This window comes from Filicampus tigris, chromosome 3 (genome assembly GCF_054856515.1).
Source record: "Filicampus tigris isolate MCC_2025a chromosome 3, RoL_Ftig_1.0, whole genome shotgun sequence".
NCBI lineage: Eukaryota > Metazoa > Chordata > Actinopteri > Syngnathiformes > Syngnathidae > Filicampus > Filicampus tigris.
This window is the reverse complement of record NC_141219.1, coordinates 1,009,457-1,029,099: the sequence shown is the minus strand read 5'-3', so window position 1 is coordinate 1,029,099 and position 19,643 is coordinate 1,009,457. Positions and strand designations below refer to the sequence as shown.

The following is a 19,643-nucleotide window of genomic DNA, read 5'->3' as shown; positions in this document are numbered from 1 at the left end:
GTGTGTCCAGTCCAGGCAGGGCAGAGTCACAAGCTTTAGCGCTTCCATAAGAAGCTTAGTTGCAATCCTCTTCGGTCCAAGACTCAACTCACTTCCACAAGGACAAGTAAATACCTGCTTGGCGTACACACACTTACCCGGAAAAAAAATCTTCTCGAAGGTAAGAGTCCCGTCTGTTGTCTATTTAGTATACATATACCACTATTATGCAGCGTGCATGTTACTGTGTATCTGTTAAGAGGACATTTGGAATTGTGTATCAGTGCATTGTGGTTACACCGATAAATGTCAAATTAGTAAACGAGTTCATGCATAGAATGATCCATTGTGTACAAAATCATAAATAAATACATGCGTACATGGGTTGTTGCTAGCGAGCGCATTTAATGTGTATGTTTTAGTAGTTTTTTTTACAAATATTTCATTTTAGTTCCATAAAACAATGTGATTGTTTTTTATTCAAATGTCAGAAATGTTTATTTGTTTGCCCCTGTAATTGCACTTACTACATTTTTATTCACCTATTTATTTATCTGTTTATTATTACTAGAGCTAATGCAATGTAATTTCTATCAATATACCTCAATAGTGTATTTCCCATTTTTATGGATTCATTTTGCATTGTACAAGTTTTTGCTCAAATGAATAATAATTCTACCATAATAACTGTATAAAACAAACATGATAGTTGCGAGGACCACTTTGACATTGTCCGGCTTTATTAAACACTCTAAAATCAATCAATCAATCAGCCAATTATGTATTATTTATTTAGTTAGTTGGTTGTACTAGTTTGGGGGGGGGGCGGTTTTGTTTTTAGTTTTCTTTTTAACACCTGTTAAAAGTGATGAGGCAAACAGTTTGGGATTTTTCATGATTTTGGGGTGGCCCACAGCTCTGTATCCCACTCCAATAGATTTGCAAATGTCCACCGTAAGAGTAATCGGCAATAAGATGTCACATTTTAAAGCAGCGTTTACTTGAGGATCTTGGGAATCACTCATATTTTATGTTGACAAATCACACCTCGACCCAAAGAGCAGATCGTACATGAAAAACAATGTTTGCTTATGCTACGACTCTTCGTCATGACGGCCACAGCTCGCCTACTTTCCAAAGCTGAGCCATGATTGGTCGTTACCTGACCTAATTGTTTAAAAATGAAAAATGTACCTTTTTTGCAGGAGAAAGGGGGCGCGGGTAGCATTATTTTCTCCTTTTATTTCGGCAAAGTGTTTTTTATTCTGAGGGTCTGTGCTGCTCCCAGAATAGCAGTGTTGCTCTCCTACAGGTGGATCAGGCTTGACTAGATTACCACTTAGGCCTATTTATCTACATGTACAGGTGCGTGTGTGTGCGTGTGTGTGTGTGCGCGTGCGTGCGTGTGTGTGTGCGTGTGTGCGCGCGCGTGGGTGTGCGTGCGTGCGCGCCACAGGCGTCTGTTCGATCCCAAGCGCAGTCATGTGCGACCAGACATTCGTGGCGGTGACCTTTGGCCCTTGCGAGAGCTGCGAACAGGCCAGGCCCCTCATGAACATTTACATCAAGACGGAGCCCATCAACTACTGCTCCTTCTGCGTGGAGAAGGTAATGCTCATGCAGTCACGCCCCGACTTACATCTGCTTCGCTGGGATTGGTCGCCTGCAAAGTAACGCTCAATTAGTTGGCCACTTCTGTGTTGAAATGTACAGTATTTTTGTTTCGTAGTGTTGACATACAGTATATGACCCAAAAATGGCCTGCCTGTAAAAAGCCCACATCGAGGGCTTGAAAATGAGGTACGACGCCATGCACTCCTTAGCTACTATGTCAAAATTGGCTTTTTTTTTTTTCTCTCTTGTTTTCTGAAAATGTTCAAATATGTCTTAGGCGAACGTTTTCTGAGTCTGTACTTGTTCACTTTATGTGCAGTTGACTCGGTACTTCTACTTTTACTAGAGTACAAGTATCTGCACTTCTATTGACGTGTAGAGTGGTTACTTTGTCCAACTCTGATCGTGTAGGTTCGCGATACTAGTTAGACAGGGCACACGGCGCGCTCCGCTCCGCGTGTCGCGTGAGTGGCACAGGTGGGGGCGGGGCCTTCAGACGGGAAAAGCGCGCGCACGCTGTTAAGAGTGTCGCGCGCACGCTGCCCCGTCGACGCTGTGTTCACAATTATACACGACACAAGCATCCTTTTGGCCTCTCTTGAATGTTTGCTGCGTGCTGACCGTGTGCTTGGATGTGCAAAGATGGCGTGTCAGGGGCTCCAGGCGGGCGAAAGTCTGGCCTCGCTCAAGAGGGAAAGTGCCAGTTTGAAGAAGAAGTTGGACGAGGAGAGGAACAAGCTCAACGACGTCGAGCGTAAGTCACGCCAAACATTTCAACGCATGCCAATTATTTCTTGACCCTCTGGCAACGCAACGTTTGCCGTTTTGGCTTTATAATTGCAAAAGACGCATTTGCACATTTGCAGTGCTACCGTAACCAAACAATTGCTTAGTGGCGCTGTCAAGTGTAAGCAAGGCTATACCCAAAAGTATCGTTTTAAAAATGTAGAAAATAATCCGTCCAGCTGTTTTCCAAATACCTGTCAAATATAGCAATAACCCATCATTTACATATTTTATAGTGCGTGCTCTTTTTTTTCAAATTGTTCTTTTTAAGTAGCGCTAGAGCTACTTTAGAGAGCACTTGAGAAATCGCCCCAAATATTTCTCACCATCAAATATGATAGTCTGGACTCGTTGGGTTTTTCCATGTAGCTAAAATAACTTTCTATAACTTAAATGCGGATTGGTGAAGATCACCGGCAAGCTCTGCAGAAGCCTGATGACGATCCTGGTCATCTCAATCTCCTCCAACACACCTGATTGAGCAACACACCTGTCCTTTGAGACTTGATGACTTCTGCTTAATGGATAGGAAGTGAAATAGCAAGCCAGGTTAAGCATTAATTCAATCATGAAGAGAATAAGTATCATAATTACAATTATGAATTGCATAGATGAAATATTTGCTACCCACTGTCCAATGTTGGAAATAAGAGAAGGGCAAAAGGAAAATTGATTCCGAGTTGGATCGCTCAACGTCAGCTCAAAAGTTGCAGCTTTCAAAACGCGGAGCGTCCATTCAGCTCAACGAGGCGTTGACCCGTGTCAGCCAAGTGGTTCGAGGCGGCCGCTTGGCTTTGGCCCGCACTCGGATTGCATCTGAACGTGATCGAGTGTCGTGTTGCTGTGCAGTCAGCAAGGTGGCAGAGAAGGTGGAGCTGTTGTCGTCTCTCTCCATCAAGACCAGGCGCCTGCTCAAGGGTCACAACAACAAAGTCTTGTGCATGGACTGGTGCAGAGACAAGCGGCGCATGGTCAGCTCCTCGCAGGTATACGAACGCACGCACGCACGCACGCACGCGTTAGGCGCAGTGTGACGTCGCTTTTTGTGATGAATCCCTTCCACAAAGTCGGACTTGTAGCTCATTTGCCATAAGAAATCATGTAAATGCAATTAATCCATCCCAGACACCCCCAAAAAATACATTTCAAAGAGAATCGTTTTACATGTTGATAAATGAACATCACTTTGCTTTAACGGGGAGACTCGTGATGGCACAAATGGAAGAGGAGGAGCCATTTTTGTTCTTTGCTGCGACGTGTTTCTTGACTTTTATCAGGGCACTCGAAACTTTCTCTTGTATTGTGTGAAAATGTCCCAACAGACTGCAAACGTGTAGTCGCCATCAAGCTTTAACCAACTTGAGGCCATGAACCTCCCTGTCTGCTCAGCAACATTGGTGGTGTCACGCATCCTCTCAAAAGGCAGACCTTCAAAATAAAAGCATGTCAGTTTCAGCCTATCTTTTGCCCCTTGGTGGCTGATTTATCAGTGCTTGTTTATTTTTGGTTAAGTACAACTGCTAAATCAATGTGGCGAAAAATGAATGCTAAGAAATGCTAAGAATGAAGTGTGGTAAGTCTGTTAATATCGTGCATGCTTTTATTTTCCAAGTCTGATTTCTGAGAGGACGTTACACCAATGTTGCCCTAAACTGTCCTGTGTCGCTGAGCAGACGGGACGATGATTGCCTTGAGTTGTTGATATAAGCTTGCACTGTGAAATGCACCTTGCCACCTGTTGAACCCTTGGAACCTTTTTTATTGAGGTTGCCAAACACTTCGGGTAACCGCCCATCAAGTACAGGAAGAAATCAATTGCCGCATTATGTTGGGGTTTTTTTTTTTTGTACAAAAACAGCAATCAAATGTCAAAAGTGTGACAAAATTTAGACGCCAAATGTGTTGAGAAATGAGTCGTCCGAAAAGCGAGGTTGCACTGTCGACTTGGCACGGGCGTGTTTGTGCATTGACGCTTGTGTCTTTTTGTCACGCAGGATGGGAGAGTGATTGTGTGGGATGCATTCACGCTCAACAAGGTAAGTGACCGATCAGAAATGACAAGTGTTCTTCTCCCGCCACCCTTGCACCATTTTAGGCGACTTTCTACTTAGTTGCAGTACGATAAAAGCTCATTTAGAAAACGTGCGTGCCTCGATCTTGTTTGACATTAATTGGGAATGTGTATGAACCGTGTGCATTCATATTCGCTTGAAAGGATTTTTTTTTTTCCACTAACATTTGATGAAACCTGCTCACCAAGAATTTGAAGAGGAAATGGGGGTTAAAAAATCGCATTTTTACAGGAGAAGTCTGATTTAATATTGCGCTTGTGGGTAAGCGGTTTGGATAATGGATGGAATTTGAGTTGAGCAGCAAAATGCACCCGTTTTTAGCCATCTCGGGGGCGGCCCTTTTGTCACTTCTGCCGACTGAATATGACATCTCAACTGCTCAGTTATCCACCAATCGCGGCTCGGCTACAGAAAACAGGCCAGCCGTGATTGCTCGTTACCTGAGCCCTGAGCAGTTGCGATGTCATTTTCAGTCGACAAAAGTGACAAAATGTCCGCCCCCAGAGATGGCTAAAAACGAGCGGATTAACTCTTATTCCACAAACGCAATATTTATCAGAATGCCTTGTTTCAACTAGTGAGCCTGCATAGAACATATTCTTGAAAAAAAAATTTTTGGGTTGCCTTTGGCTTTAAATTCACTCTTCTATGGCCAAGAGTATGCAAACATGGAAGATAATTATATATGTGTGTGTTTTTTTAAGTTCAAAATTTTGAAATTGTACTGAATAATTATTTAATTAACTAGCCACTAGAAGACAATTATTTTAAATGTTAGTTATTTGAATTGACTTTTTTCAGTGCGTCTAAAAGTATGACACTTGTGGTCACGATCAATACCTTCAATGAACTCAATACCTTCAATAGGTTTGTCTGATTCACATGACGAAAGTGGCGAAGATGTGTCGCAAATGTTGATTGTTCTGTCGACGGCCTCTCCCTCCGGCCTCGTTTCTCGTTTTTCTTGTCAATGAGCGGAAAAGTTTGTATTGCGCTCAAGCGCAAACGGATGCCCAACAACAAGAGATGAAAAGACGGCGGGCTCTTCCGAGGCCGTACTTGCTCATTGCTCAGCGAAACGTTGCGTTAAATGCAGTTTCCCCAAATGCCCGGTCTTACGTCTGCCTTGAGAAATTGAACAGGGAAAAAGAGCTTAAGCTGGCACCCTGTGGTCTCGCTTCACGTGGCGACCTTCAACGCTCACGTGTGCATTAGAGAAGAAGCACGTGAAGGCGGCGTCGTCATCATCATCATCATCATCACCATCAGCACTGGCATCTTTCCTCTGCAACTTCCTCCCAAAAAGCTCATGGTGTTTATGGCGGCTTTTTGGTGTGTGTTTTCCAGGAGCATGCCATGAGCCTGCCGTGCACGTGGGTGATGGCGTGTGCGTACGCTCCGTCAGGTTGCGCGGTGGCGTGCGGGTGTGTATCCCTCTTGAAACCTCCTTTTTACCCTGGCTTGAAACTGCTCTGAAAGCTTTGGCCCGTCTCGGAAGCCTGAACCCGAATCCCTCATTTAGAATCCAAAGCCTTTCTTCAAAGCCTAGCCTCCATCTTGAAACCATAACCATCGTTTGAAACCTTCCAAACCTTCATTTGGTACCATGACAGTGTATTGAAAACTTAGCCCTCCCCCTGGTTTGGAACCGTGGGCCTTTTTCCTTGGAACCCGACGTTGAAAGCCAAATTCTCTGTTGAAAGCCCAATTGGAAAATCTAACCCCCCCTCATCTTGATATCCATACCCTGGTTTGGAAGTCTAGTTTGAAATCCTTATTCTCCCTTTCAACCCCAATTTGAAACCATAACCCTGCCTTGAGAACTTAATTCTCGATTGAAAGCTTCACTCTAACCCTGGCTTGAAGCCCTCTTTTTGCATCCTCACCATAATTTTGTTGTTGCGTGCCATGATAGAAACTCTAACCTTACCTTCAAACCGGAATTCGAACCCTAATTTCAAACCATAGTGCTGCTTGATAACCTCATTTTAAGACTCAACCCTAATTTGAAACGTTTGTCATTTTAAGGCCGGCCGCTGCTTTGAAACCCTAACCCTGTATTCAAGCCTTCATTTGAACTTCTAACCATCGTTGCGCCTTCATCTTTGATTGTAACCCTCGCAACCCTACCCCAAGTGGGGCTTGGCAAGCTGCGTAAAACCAACCCGACTCCCGGTTGAATTGCGAAGCGCCGTCCCGTCTCAGCCGTCATGTTGTCGGTTGCGTTTGTGCGCCGGCGCAGAGGCCTGGACAACAAATGCTGCGTGTTCCCGCTCTCCATGGAGCCCAACGACAACCCGGTGACCAAGAAGAAGACGGTGGCCATGCACACCAACTACCTGTCGGCGTGCACCTTCACCAACTCCGACATGCAGGTGAGCGCCCATTTGGACGGAAGCGGCCCATTTTGAAGGCCGATGCGGCCGGCCGATGCGGCCGGCCGATGCGATCGAGACGCTTCGTTTGGAGGCGATTTTCGTTCAACACAAAAGCGTTGGCGTTGTTAGCGTGCGCGCTCGGATGGACCACAAGTGATGAAGAGGAGACTGTGGGGGGTGAGGATGGTGGGGGGGGGGGGGGGGGGGGGAGCAGTGAGCTTAGTGTGAGGAGGGGGTGACAAAGGAGACAAGGGGGGTTATTGGTCCTCACTTGGCACTATTTTTAGAAGTGGAGTGGCTTTTATCTAAGACAGAGTGGAACATTGTGACTCGAGGGCACAGGCGCACGAGGACGGACGCTCTTTATGCTGCTAAGTGGCGCTCCGGGCAAATTGCGTCACTCGGGGCTCACAAAGAATCGCCTCCTTTTACCGCTGCATGCGTGACGTCTTCCATATTTATTTTCACGCACGGTTGTCGCGGGAGCTCTCAGGTCGGATCAGCGCGGCTCCCATCTGGTCTCGTGTCGCTAATTGTGGCTTTCTGATCTTTGCGCTGAAACCGGAGCTTTGCACAGGAAGTGCGTCCCGATTGGTCGTCCGGCGGCAATTCCCTAATCCGCCGGGACCGCTGATGGAGGCGCGCGCCCGTCCGTCTCTTAAGTGCCCGTCGTCTGTTCTTCATCACGCAAGCGGCTTATCTTGTCTCTTTGGCATGAGTGCAAAACGGACTTTTAAAAGTACAAATATCCAAGATTGACGCTGCAATCGAGTCAAATAGGGAAGCGCAGTGCTGCAGGTCTGCCTCGCGGTTTCCGAGGGCATTCGGGTTCTAATCTCCGATCCTCCGTGATCTGCTGAAAAACTCACCTGTTTGCTGTTTTTGTGACCAGGCCAAAGCTATGTCTAAAAAAAAAAAAAAAAAGTATTACTTTGGAACCGTCTCATGGCATCTTGGTGCTATGTTGAAGTGAGAGGAGCAGCTAGATTTGGGCAAGCCAGAGTTTGCCGCCATCTTGTGGCATCTCATGGCAATGATGAACCTTTGGATGTGGGTGTCAATTACTCCCAGATTTTGCTCTTGGTGGAAGGCACTGGTGCCTATTTGACTGGAGCCCGACTGAGTGTGAATTGATCGATGCGCTCTCTGCCATTGGCAGGAGCAATGAATTCCAACGAATGAAATGAAATGATTTGTGTGTGTGTGTTTTGTAGCTGCTCACTAGCAGCGGCGATGGCACGTGCGCACTGTGGGACGTGGAGAGTGGCCAGCTGCTGCAGAGCTTCCACGGCCACACGGCGGACGTCTTGTCGCTGGACCTCGCCCCCTCGGAGACCGGCAACACTTTTGTCACCGGCGTAAGAGACGCAGCGGCCGTTACTTTGGACGCGTGTATCATTTGTACGTGACGCTAGCAAGCGTCATGGTGTGCGTTGCGTCTTATCAGGGCTGTGATAAGAAGGCCAACGTGTGGGACATGCGCTCTGGTCAGAACATCCAGTCCTTTGAGAACCACCAGTCGGACATCAACTGCGTCAAGTGAGTGTAACGCGCGCACGACATCAAACGCGTGACGCAATCCTCTTATCAGCGCCACTTTCTTCTAGACATAGACCCATATGTTTTTTTTCAGGGCCGATACAGATTATTAGTCGTCAAGGAAGCCGATATTTGGAGCTGATATTCAATTTCAGACAAAAAAAGGAAAATATTAGCGTCAAAATGTTTAAAAAAAAAAAAAAAAAGAAACTCTTGGTTGAAAAGTCTTTAGGTTTATTAAATTTTTTCTGATTTGCGTAATGTTTTTTTTTATTAATGCTTGCCAATATACTGTATATCTTTGTAGTAAAATTCTAACAAAACTAAATGAAAATTTAAACAATAGCTCCATATAGTCCTCTAAAGTTTAAAATAAAATGACAGAAATGTTTAAATTTCACTTATTGTTGTTTTGATTTCACACAAAAACAAAGTGTTGCCAGTGTCATTAGAATCTCTTATAAAGTTCACTGAAAATGTAAATAGTTCCTTGAAGTTAATAGTTTGAATTGATTTATTATCTGCCATTCGATTTTTTTTTTAAAAAGGCCAATGCCGATATTCGTCAAAGCACTGAATATCGGAGCCGATAATCGGCCCGGACGATAATCGGTCCATCCCTAGTTTCTTCTGCTATGTTGTGTTCACTTGAGCTAAGTTGAATGTGAAATGTTTTAATGGCCATCTGAATTCTGCTCAGCAACAATGGCTTGGCAAACGTGAACAGGAAAACAAATCCGAGTAATTTTGGCGTCTAAGTTGGTGTATTTGAAAAATGCTGTTGAAGTCACAAAAGTTATCTTTCTTCTTTGTGGGCAATTTTTTTAAAAAATTGCCAGGAGATGCATTTGAATTTCAAGAAAACGTACAGTAAAAAAGAGAGTAGTGCCGTTTTTTTGGTTTGAGGTTGGTTTCATATCGCGTCTGCACTGCATCACCCCCCGCCTCCTTTCATGTGTTCAGGTACTACCCCAGCGGAGATGCGTTTGCATCCGCCTCCGACGACGCCACGGTAAGACACATCATCGCTCTTGTGCAATATGATGTGTGTGAAACCTTGCTTTTGTTTGGGGAAAGTCCTCATCGTTGCCGTGAGCAAGAAGGAAAGTGAAACGGCTTCATTCCTCAATTCATCTGTCACCATATTAGATCACGTCGCTTATTGCTCTACGTTGGATACAAAAAAGGCGACACTCCTGTTAAAACGCCAGCTACTTGTCACAAAGATCATTTCAAAACTTTTCTTACCCTTCATGTGACCCAAATCCTGTAAATGATTCCTTTTCATATCACTAAAACATCACATTTGAACAGGGCTGTGTAGCATTTTTGATATCCGCTGTTTGTCTGAAAGCCATCAAAAAGTCAATTTAAAACAAAATTTAAAAATCTGTTTGTTTTCAAAGCATGATGTCGTGCTTGTTTCAGTGTCGCTTCTACGATTTACGTGCTGACCGTGAAGTGGCCGTCTACCAGAAGGACAGCATCATCTTTGGGGCGTCCACTGTGGACTTTTCCCTCAGTGGTAAATCTTCACCAAAAAAAAAAAAAAAAAAAAAACGTTTACTTTCCAAAGCACTTTGTCAGTATTGTAGTCTCAGTCCCACTTCCCCTTTCGTGCTGTCAGGTCGCCTGCTCTTCGCCGGCTACAACGACTACACCATCAACGTGTGGGACGTCCTGAAGGGAAATCGCATTTCCACAATGTATGGTCACGAGAACCGCGTCAGCCGAATCCGATTGTCACCGGACGGCACGGCGCTTTGCTCCGCCTCTTGGGACACCACCTTGCGGGTAAGGAATCTTTTTTTTTTTTCTCCTCCCCCTGTAACTTCAGACACATTTCCTTCCACCAGATGTGCAACTTTTTATTTTTTTGGGGCGGGAGGGGGCGTTTGTGTGGGCGAGGCTGAAATGTTAACATTGTTCATCTTCACTTTTCTCGAATGCAGATTTGGGCCTAGACTCTACGTGTGAGCACCTGGAATCAGCAGTAGTGCTTAAACATCCTTCAACCGACAAGAGGCCAACAAATAAAAACCTTACATGAGATTATAATCTGAAAGACACTGTAAAGTAATATCAAATGTAGTTTTTTTTTTTTTTTTTAAACAATAAGTGGTGTATTGGTCTCCTAATAGCTGGGTGATGTCACTGAGAGAATAATAAGGTTGAAGGTGACTCATTTCAAACACAGGTTGCTTTGACTGTGAAACTGTCTCATGAGAGTATGAAAGAAGGACAGCAGTTGGTCGCGAATTGGATTGACTCTAATTCAAGCGTTTTCTTACATGTACTTTATCCACCAAATATCTCCTTTGAGTGAACTGTAAACCTCCAATCGGCATTAAACAATTGCATCACCATTGGGTGGTATTGAAAAGTGTGCAATTTAATTCATGACTCACAGTATACACTCACAAACGGTATTTGGGAGCAGGAAGAATAAAAATGGTATCGTCTTTTAAAGGGGAAGTCAACCGCAAAATGTTTTTTACACTTAGATGTTCTATGCGCCTGCACGAGTGTAAACGCAGCATTCTTTAATTGGGCCCCGTGCAGCTTGCGTCCCACATAGTTATAGTGAAATATATGTAACATACATATCGACACTTTTCATATCCACTGCGCATACACTTTTGAAGGAACATGCAAAATGGCAGATGTGCTAAGCACTGAGCTGCCTGATGAGGAAGAATGCATGATTTTAAAAAGTTGTTTGAGTCAAGGGCCACATGAGCCAATATTGATCCTTTTGTCAGTGACACGTCTTGAGTTTGTTACAGAACAGGTTCAAAGGTCTTGAGAATATTGATGGGCTGTTTTTCGAATATTTCAAAAGAAACACAGAACTGACTAAAGCGATCGCTGACTCATGATTTCCTCTGCATGTAAAATGATTAGGTGGGAAAGTACCTGGTGTTAGGGACAGCGAATTACAGAGTGGGAAGGCAAAATAAAAGAACAGCGGATGCATTAAACTACCTGACTGTTTGCCTTCACTTATTTGACTTTTGGACAAACATTGTGCTGTCCTTTCCCACTTCCTCATGCTGATGATCACTCAAGCAGATCACGTTGTGTACAGCGTCATTGTCGATGAATTTGGAAAGCTCGGCCCTGCGACCCACAGAAAGAGATCTACTTTAGGCTATAATGCTTTTCCTAATCATCCCTTTTACCAAATTCGCATGTATAATTTAAGATGTATAATACTCTACATAAATTAACAACACACACTGTACATGATTATCTGATTCTGACATCAATTGATCTCCCGCAACTCCATGACAATGATTATGGGAGAGCAAATAGTTGATCACCTCATTAATCTACAGACAACCTGGTTAACTATTGAGTTAATCACCTTATAAGATAAAGTCCTCCGATTGCATAAGAGTGAAACCCCTGTGTTCCAAAATGCCTGTTAAGAAAGTAGTCAAAATTCCAATTTGTTTAACACACGCATACACACACTTTAAACATTTCATGTTTTACAATAATATAAATGAATAAAATCTATATTTTAAAAATATGTAATATAATGTAATGTAATTCCAATAATTTCACTTAGCCTTTGATTTAAGTTGAACCTTGTTTCATGCGAATGTAGGTAGTTGAAAAATATATTACAAAGTTTGAGTTGTTGTTTTAAGGCGTTGAGGTTCAAAGAGTTGTCATGCAGCTGGTTACAACAGCTCTGCAAACTTCATCCTAATTTGTACTTTTCCCCCTTTTTGTATTCGATTTGTTGGACTGTTTTCAAACGAAGAGTGATGAGAGCCGGCAATTAAGTAAAGTGAAGCGAGAGAGGACTAAATGGGACAGATTTGACCATTCTTTCTGTATGTGTGTTACTCGCCAAGGGTATTTGAAAACTGCAGTTGCTTGTTTACATTCCAATCTCAGTTTGTAGCTAACGTGGCTGACGTCATGCACGACGTGATAAATTCAATCAATCAATCAATCACATTTTATTTATATAGCACTTTTCATACATAAAAATGCAACTCAAAGTGCTTTAAAACATTCAAAGCAAAACATAGAATTATCTTCAATCAAAAGAAAAGATAAATTATTTAAAAGTTGTTGAAAGCCAAACTAAAAAGGTGTGTCTTGAGCTTCCTCTTAAAAATATCAACAGTCTCTGCAGACCTGACATCCTCTGGCAGGCTATTCCAAAGGTGAGGACCAAAATGGCTGAATGCAGCCTCGCCATGCATTTTGGTCCTCACCCTTGGAATAAATAAAAGGCCGGCGCCAGAGGACCTCAGGATCCGCGAGGGCTGATATGATAAAAGCAAATCAGATAAATAAGATGGCCCAAGACCATTAACACATTTATAAACTAATAAAAGTACTTTAAAATCGATCCTGAAACACACAGGGAGCCAATGCAGCAATTTCAAAACTGGCGTAATGTGCTCCCGCCCTCTGGTTCTCGTCAGCACCCGAGCGGCTGAATTCTGCAGTAGTTGCAGTGGTGAAATGCTCTTTTTCGGGAGGCCAGAGAGCAGGGCATTACAGTAATCTAAACGACAGGAAATAAAGGCATGCATCAGCACTTCCGTGTTAGCCTGAGAGAGAAACGGGCGGACTCTGGCGATATTCTTAAGGTGATAAAAACCAATCTTGGTTACATTTTTAATATGAGGAATAAAACTGAGCTCAGAGTCAAAAATGACGCCAAGGTTCTTCACACAGTGTGAGGGATTAAAAATGTGTAGTTTTGGTAAAATTGTGAGATTAGATCAATTAACCATCATCAACGACATCTATGATCCTGCTGTCCTCATACTATAGGATGAATAAAACATCATCTCCTAAAATTATTTAATCATTGTTTATGTATATATGTTTATGTTTGCTGACTTGTTATTCTGATTGTTTTATGTTGTGAGATGAGGAAACATTTATCTGCTTCAAAATCACATTAGCAAGCAAAATTGTGTTGTTTTCACTTCATTTTCAGTGTTTTATTTTTAAACGATCATGCGTTTGAAGTTTTCGATATGGTTTAGGCGAAAAAAGAAAGCACTGACGTCACAAAGGAACTTCTTTGAATTCCGTTTCCCCAATAAGCAGCATAATTTGCGCAGGCGGGCGGAGTTATACATAGACGGGTCAGTTTGGACCGAAACGTCGCCCGCCTCCAACGTCTCCTTCCGCCGCAGCCGCCGCCGCCGCCGCCGCCGCCGGTCTTTTTGCGCTGCACACAGTAGAGCCGTCCGTCTTATTATCGCTGGGAGGGTAAGTGCTTTCATTTTTTTAGTGTATGTATTTCCCTTTCTATGTCGCTTTATCTATGATAGTATTTTGTGTGTTTTGCGACATGAATGCGACGTCAATGTACGGAGGCGCCTCGGCTTGGCGGAGTTTACAAGAGCCGGCGTAGTGAATTGGCTCCTTTGTGTCCTCCATTGCTCTGGTAACACATCCGCGGCCAGTTAGCCTCCTGGCTAGCCGGCGAGCAAATCCCTCAAATTGACCGGCACAAACCTCATTTTAACCGCGGAAACTAGGCTGTGGCTTGTGTTTTACTAGGTTAAGTTTGTCACGGAAGTGGCGCGGTGAAACGAGTCGGATTTCGATCCCATTTATGAGCCGGCTTCAGTTTTCCAAAGCCGCTTGTCATGTGCCGTTCCAGAGACGCTTGACGTACAGTGGTACATCTTCTTAAGAAATTAATTCTAGTTCTGGAAGAAATTTCTTTGTAAGTACAGACGCGGTTTCCGTGTAAATGCCCAAATCCGTTCCAAGCCCCCCAATATTCAGACATAAATGTTTGATAAAGCATAAAAATGCATCAAAACGTGTAACAAATACATGTTACAATGAGATTATTGTACAATAATTGAGAGTTGTGCATGATGTAAAAAAAAAAACCCAACAACATAGAATAGAGTCAAGAATAAAAATGATGGTCGTTTACCTCTCAATTGCTTTCCTCATCGCTTTTTGCCCTCTTTGGTTCATGTTCTCTCTCAGAAGTGCTTTTTGCCTAGCGCTTTGTAAAGAACTGATTTGATAACGTGGCGACAGTCGATACGTTACGGTCATATTCTTTGGCGAGATCAACCAAACGCATCCCTTTTTCATACTTTTCTATTACGGTATCTCTTGCTTTGTTTGCATGGACAATAAAAAGATTTTCTCCTTTTTTTTTTTTTTTTTTCTTTTCCTCGTTTCTAATTCACGTAAAACTATCGGAACACCTCATGGCCCGAGGGGCGAATGACCAGGTCGCTGTTTAGACATCTCTATCACATATCTATCTATATACCTGTCTATTTGCACACACAGACACGTACGGTAGAGGTCCCTCTTAGCCAATGGGATGCCAGGAAGATGCTAGGCTAGCCAATGGCAGAGCAGCTATGAGTATGTTGCGTTCAGGAAACTCTGGATCTGCAAGTAGCAGCCCATACTGTATTTTGACCATTCGTATACTGAAATTTCTTTCGTAACAAGAGGCAATATTTTCCTGAAGCGGCGTTTCGTAACTTGAAAATTTCCTATGAAGAGACTTTCGTAAGTAGAGGTACCACTTTATCTGTACATTATATGTACACTTTTTTCCTCCGCTGAAAATGTGTTTCAAAAATAGCTATTTAAATTGCGTTTAATTGGTTTGTTCTCGAGGCTGTGATGAGGCTCACACTCCAGGAGGTTCTCGCTTTGCGATGGAGTAGCATAGTTCCCTTCCAACGGTGGCGATGCACGGGTAGGTCGCAGTGGCGGAGCTAGACTTTAATCTATTTTATTGGGGTGGCCAAGGCTATTTCAGGGGGTCCACAGACAATCACACATCACAATAAATTTGTTTCTGGACTTATCAATTGCAATCGGAATGTCGACTAAGCACACAGGAGATGAGATTTATGTATATATAATTTGCAGTTTATGAACAATGCTGAAAATGTAAAACAATTTGGCAACACATTTTTACAAGAATGGTGAAAATGCACCAACTCACTTTTAGATGTCGACAACGTGTAATCATAATTGACTATATCGAACAATATTAAATGTGAAAATACGAGACGAAGAATAAGTTCAGCTGAAAGCTTTGCCAGGCCGGAATGGAACCCTGGTCATCCATGTCGCGGTCCTCTGCTCTAACCACTCAACTTTTGTCATCTTGTTGCGGACAAGCTGTTATAACAGAAACAAAGTCTTAGCATACGGTGTCTGCTGTCAGACTCTTTAACAAGAACATTGCGTAGTCTCTACAAACTGGCGGACATTAGTGCAATTGTGCAGTCGTGCGCCTGAGCTCATATCGTGCAATACCCAACATTCCCCACTACCGTAATCGCGTGCAGTACTCAACGTTCCCCACTACTGTTAGTCTAGTTTTATTTTTTATCCAATGCTGTTCCTCGCATTTCACTACAGCACTGCAGCACTGTCACTGCTGTTGACAACATAAGTGTAATATCAATGTAATGCTGAAATGCTGACCTTGTTCCACCTCAAGTTGCTACTCTGGTAATTTGACGTATAGTAAGCCTCTGCTGTTAGCTAATAGCAAGTAATTGACCCCCCAAGGAATGTTCGCAATCGCCTCCGTAGCTGCTTGGAACTAGTGCAAATCAAGTGCGTTGCTGCGTGTGCGTTTGCAGAACATGTCGTCGTCGTCGTCGTGCGGGCTGTGGAAAGAGAGCCTGGCCCTCGCCGAGGACTACATTGGCCTGTGCCGCGCGGCGGAGCCCGGCGGGGCCCCTCCCCCTCCCAGCGAGGCGGCGGCCGCCATGAGGCGCGCGGGCCGCCACGCCGAGTCGCTCAACGAGGCGTCCTTGCGCAGCCTGGCGCAGACCTTCGTCGGCCAGTGCGGGCCCGACCTGAGCTCCGGCCTCCGGGGCGTCATGCGGGAGATGGTGAGCGACGGACTCTTGAACTGGGGGAGGGTGGTGTCCCTCTTCGCCTTCACCGGGGTGCTGGCCAGGATGCTGCGGGAGCTCAGCGAGCGAGAGGAGGAGGAGGAGGAGGAGGAGGAGGAGGAGGAGGAGGAGGAGGAGGAGGAGGGCGGCGGCGCCGGCGCCGGCGCCGGCGCCAGGTTGAGGCCGGACCTCGCCGAGTGGCCGCAAACGTGCAGGAAGCTGGCAGAGAGCATCGCTGACTTCCTGGGCGAGGAAAAGAAGGCCTGGATGCTGGAGAACCACGGCTGGGTACGTGCTGGCGCCGTCTGCGACCTTTGTGCTGTCAAATCACACTTTTGACGTAGGAAAAATCCATCCACCAGAAAGGCGATTTAGCGGATCCTACTTGCCATTTACTCCTTGTGGATCAAGCCATTAGTAGGGTTAGCTTTTGCTGTTTTGTCTTCAGGCCAACATGCCGTCTCCCAAAAAAATGTGCCGCTCTTCCGGAAGTATGTTGAAGTGAGTTGAGGAGCTTCATATAGTGCTTTGCCGCCATGTGGCTGCGCCTGCTGTTAAACGGGACGACGTGTCAGGCGACCATCGCTGGCAAAGTTGACAACAGCGTCTTGTGCTCGGTTCCTGCTCCCGGTTCCCAAAAGCTAAAGTTTTCTGGACTTTCTCTGGATGCCTCGTGACCTCTTGACTCATTTTGGAAGCTCCGTTTTGGGCCTGCCCCTGCATTAGTTCAGCGCAAAACAAAACACAAAAGAGAAAAACCCTTCCACTTTTTTCAGTCGGCGTTGCTGCCGTGCTCTTACGTAGAAATTGTGAGGTAGGCCAACGAACGCCTCCTCGCTCAGCTCACGGTCGTCGGTGGCGGGTGTGAAAAAGTCCCAGTGTGACTCGAAGTGAAAGTCGCGCGGACGCCATGACGCTAACAGTTTAGCGTGGGTGTCGGGCTTCATGTTTGGACAGACGCACTGCTTGTTGACACGCGCGCACACATCCGTTTTTGTTTGGCTACTGGAAAATGTTCTATATTTGAACCGAGACGCCTCATAAAAAGGCTTTTATGGCCACGCTAGGCTGTCTGCTTTGTGAATGGGAACGCGCACGCACACACACACGCACACACACGAGGCCCCTCCTGTGTTGAGCTGGCAGCTGCCTTCAACTGCCACAAAGGCAACTCAGCCCCACGGACTTGAAGTTGTGTGCGTGCGCCAAAGTTGTGTTGTTGTCGTTGCGAGACAAAGCAGCAGCTGTGCACACCACCACCACCACGACAGGTGGACGTGCTCTTTGTCTTGTTCGGACCTGCACGCTGACTTGAATGCTTTGGTGCTTTATTGAGCACAGCCACTTAGTTGAGTCTTGTGACACTCGAAAGCAAAGCACCTATTTTTATTTTGTGTGTGGGGGGGGGTCAATAGTCTGGATTTATTAGTGTGAAATTATGAATTGTTTCTTGTTACTAGTGCTACAACTTTATTCTTCTAATTTTACAACATTATCCTCATAAAATAATGGATTCTATTCTTGTTTTTGACTTTGGGTCTTGTTACAGTTGTGCATTTTGTCTTTTAATGTTAAAACTTCATTCACATTTATGTTTTATTTCATGAACTCTTACAGCTTGATTCCTCTTAACAAAAAGGAGGCGATATTACGCCATTTCACCATTTTCTTTGTAATATTTCCAAACTGACCTTGTAAATATAATTGTACTTTTGTAATATTGCCAATTGAGTCTCCTTTTTTGTAACATGTAAACTTTAGGCCTTAAAAAAATTATTGTAATATTTACTTTACCAGTAAATATTTTTGTATTTTTTTCCACAAGTACTTATGAAGTTATTTTTTCTTGTATTGTAACTGTATATCATATTGTTTGGGGTAATATTGTGACGGATTTATTACCAATCTTGTAACAGAAAAGTTCGATTTTCTATATAGTGTATATTTGTGTAGAAGAATCGACTGCTTGTGAATGTCGACTTGGGTCTGCCTTATTTGCACCCCCTGGTGGTGACCTTGCGCATGACCTGAAGGCGACGAGCGTTAATGTGCTTGTTTCTTGTTGTTGTTGTTGCTGCAGGAGGGTTTCTGCAAGTCGTGCGGCGGCGGCGGCCGCCGGCAGTTGAGTCAGGACGCGTCGATGAAGACGGCGCTGTTGGCCGCGGCTGGCGTGGGCCTGGCCGGACTCACCTTCCTGCTGGCCCGCTAAACTCGTTTACAGCCTGCTCGCTGTCGTCGCAACAACTTTTTTGCTTTTATGTCATCTCCTCTGAACTTCAACGCCGTGCAATCAGGCAGCCGAATGTTTCAACATACTGACACGCACACACACACAGAGGCGTTGATGTGTTGCTCCGCACGATTGTACAAGTGATGCCTTCTTGAGCCACGTTGGAGCCGGTGACCGTAAACACTTTGGTCAGTCAAGACTGCCTTGTCTCTGCTACAACGTGTAAAGTAATATATTATATTTATATGGAACGAAACCCTTTTTCTAGACCGATTTGCGTTCTTTTGGCTGGTTTGTGTCGGGATGCCTGCGCGTCTGTGTCAGGCCTGGTCAGCAGGGCTGGCAGAGCCATTTGACGATTGTGCTATTTGTTTGTGAAATGTTCATGTTTTTTGAAGATGTTTTTTTTTTTTTTTCTTCTCTTAATGCCAGGGACCAATGACATTTCAGAAGAAGCCCCCAACAACCTATTTTTACATTGATTTTTGGTTGTATTTATTTGTCACCATTTTTGTAATAAAAAGTCAACCTACAGTGTTTGCATCTCTGCTGTCAGAAATGTGACGCACCGGCGGCGACGTGAATCAGATTCACTGGCTCGACCAATGACAATAAGAATGTTTAGCTCGTCTCAAGTCTGATTTTACCATTTATATTCAGCATACCGTCGCTGTCCAGTAAAAAAAAAAAAAAACGTCTGTCTGTCCAATTTGGGAATTTTCAAAAATGTTCACAATGCCAAGTCTAATGCAGAAACACTATTCACGTCAAAAAAAGGGGAAAAATGTGGGGAAAAAAATGGGAAAGGTTCTCACAGGACAGAGACAATATGTTAGATTTTTAACACAAAATCACAACTGTTTTATTGTGAGATTAATAGATTGGTTGACAATGAAAGGCTTTAAAACGAATGAAAATTCATTTACATGTGGACCGCATCACGATGTCACTTTCAAAAACTAGCGCCAATAGTGCCTGTCATAATCACAACTATAACCCGCTTGGGTTAGTGTACTTTTTTAAATTTTATTTTATTTTTTAGTAAGCACTTGGCCTTTTACCCCCCAGCGGCCACCATACTTCCCGGCTGTAGCTTCTATAGCTAAGCTAACGGCCTCAAACAAACAAGCATATTTTTTTGGGCACGCAATTTAGCTTATGG

The 19,643-nt window shown here is 44.2% G+C and overlaps 2 protein-coding genes across 2 annotated transcripts; both read left to right on the top strand.

Moving 5' to 3' along the window:
- gnb5b (guanine nucleotide binding protein (G protein), beta 5b) lies at positions 1–10,751 on the top strand. Its single transcript, XM_086024920.1, has 13 exons — positions 1–160; positions 1,436–1,587; positions 2,236–2,347; positions 3,229–3,365; positions 4,374–4,415; positions 5,799–5,875; positions 6,694–6,826; positions 8,044–8,187; positions 8,277–8,368; positions 9,332–9,380; positions 9,797–9,893; positions 9,996–10,162; positions 10,321–10,751. The coding sequence occupies exons 2-13, from the start codon at positions 1,462–1,464 to the stop codon at positions 10,330–10,332; spliced, it is 1,188 nt and encodes a 395-aa protein (XP_085881046.1). The 5' UTR covers positions 1–160; positions 1,436–1,461; the 3' UTR covers positions 10,333–10,751.
- Positions 10,752–13,482: 2,731 nt separating this feature from the next.
- bcl2l10 (BCL2 like 10) lies at positions 13,483–19,015 on the top strand. The gene is made up of 3 exons (XM_086024921.1): positions 13,483–13,618; positions 15,994–16,539; positions 18,332–19,015. The coding sequence occupies exons 2-3, from the start codon at positions 15,997–15,999 to the stop codon at positions 18,458–18,460; spliced, it is 672 nt and encodes a 223-aa protein (XP_085881047.1). The 5' UTR covers positions 13,483–13,618; positions 15,994–15,996; the 3' UTR covers positions 18,461–19,015.
- Positions 19,016–19,643: the final 628 nt, after the last annotated feature.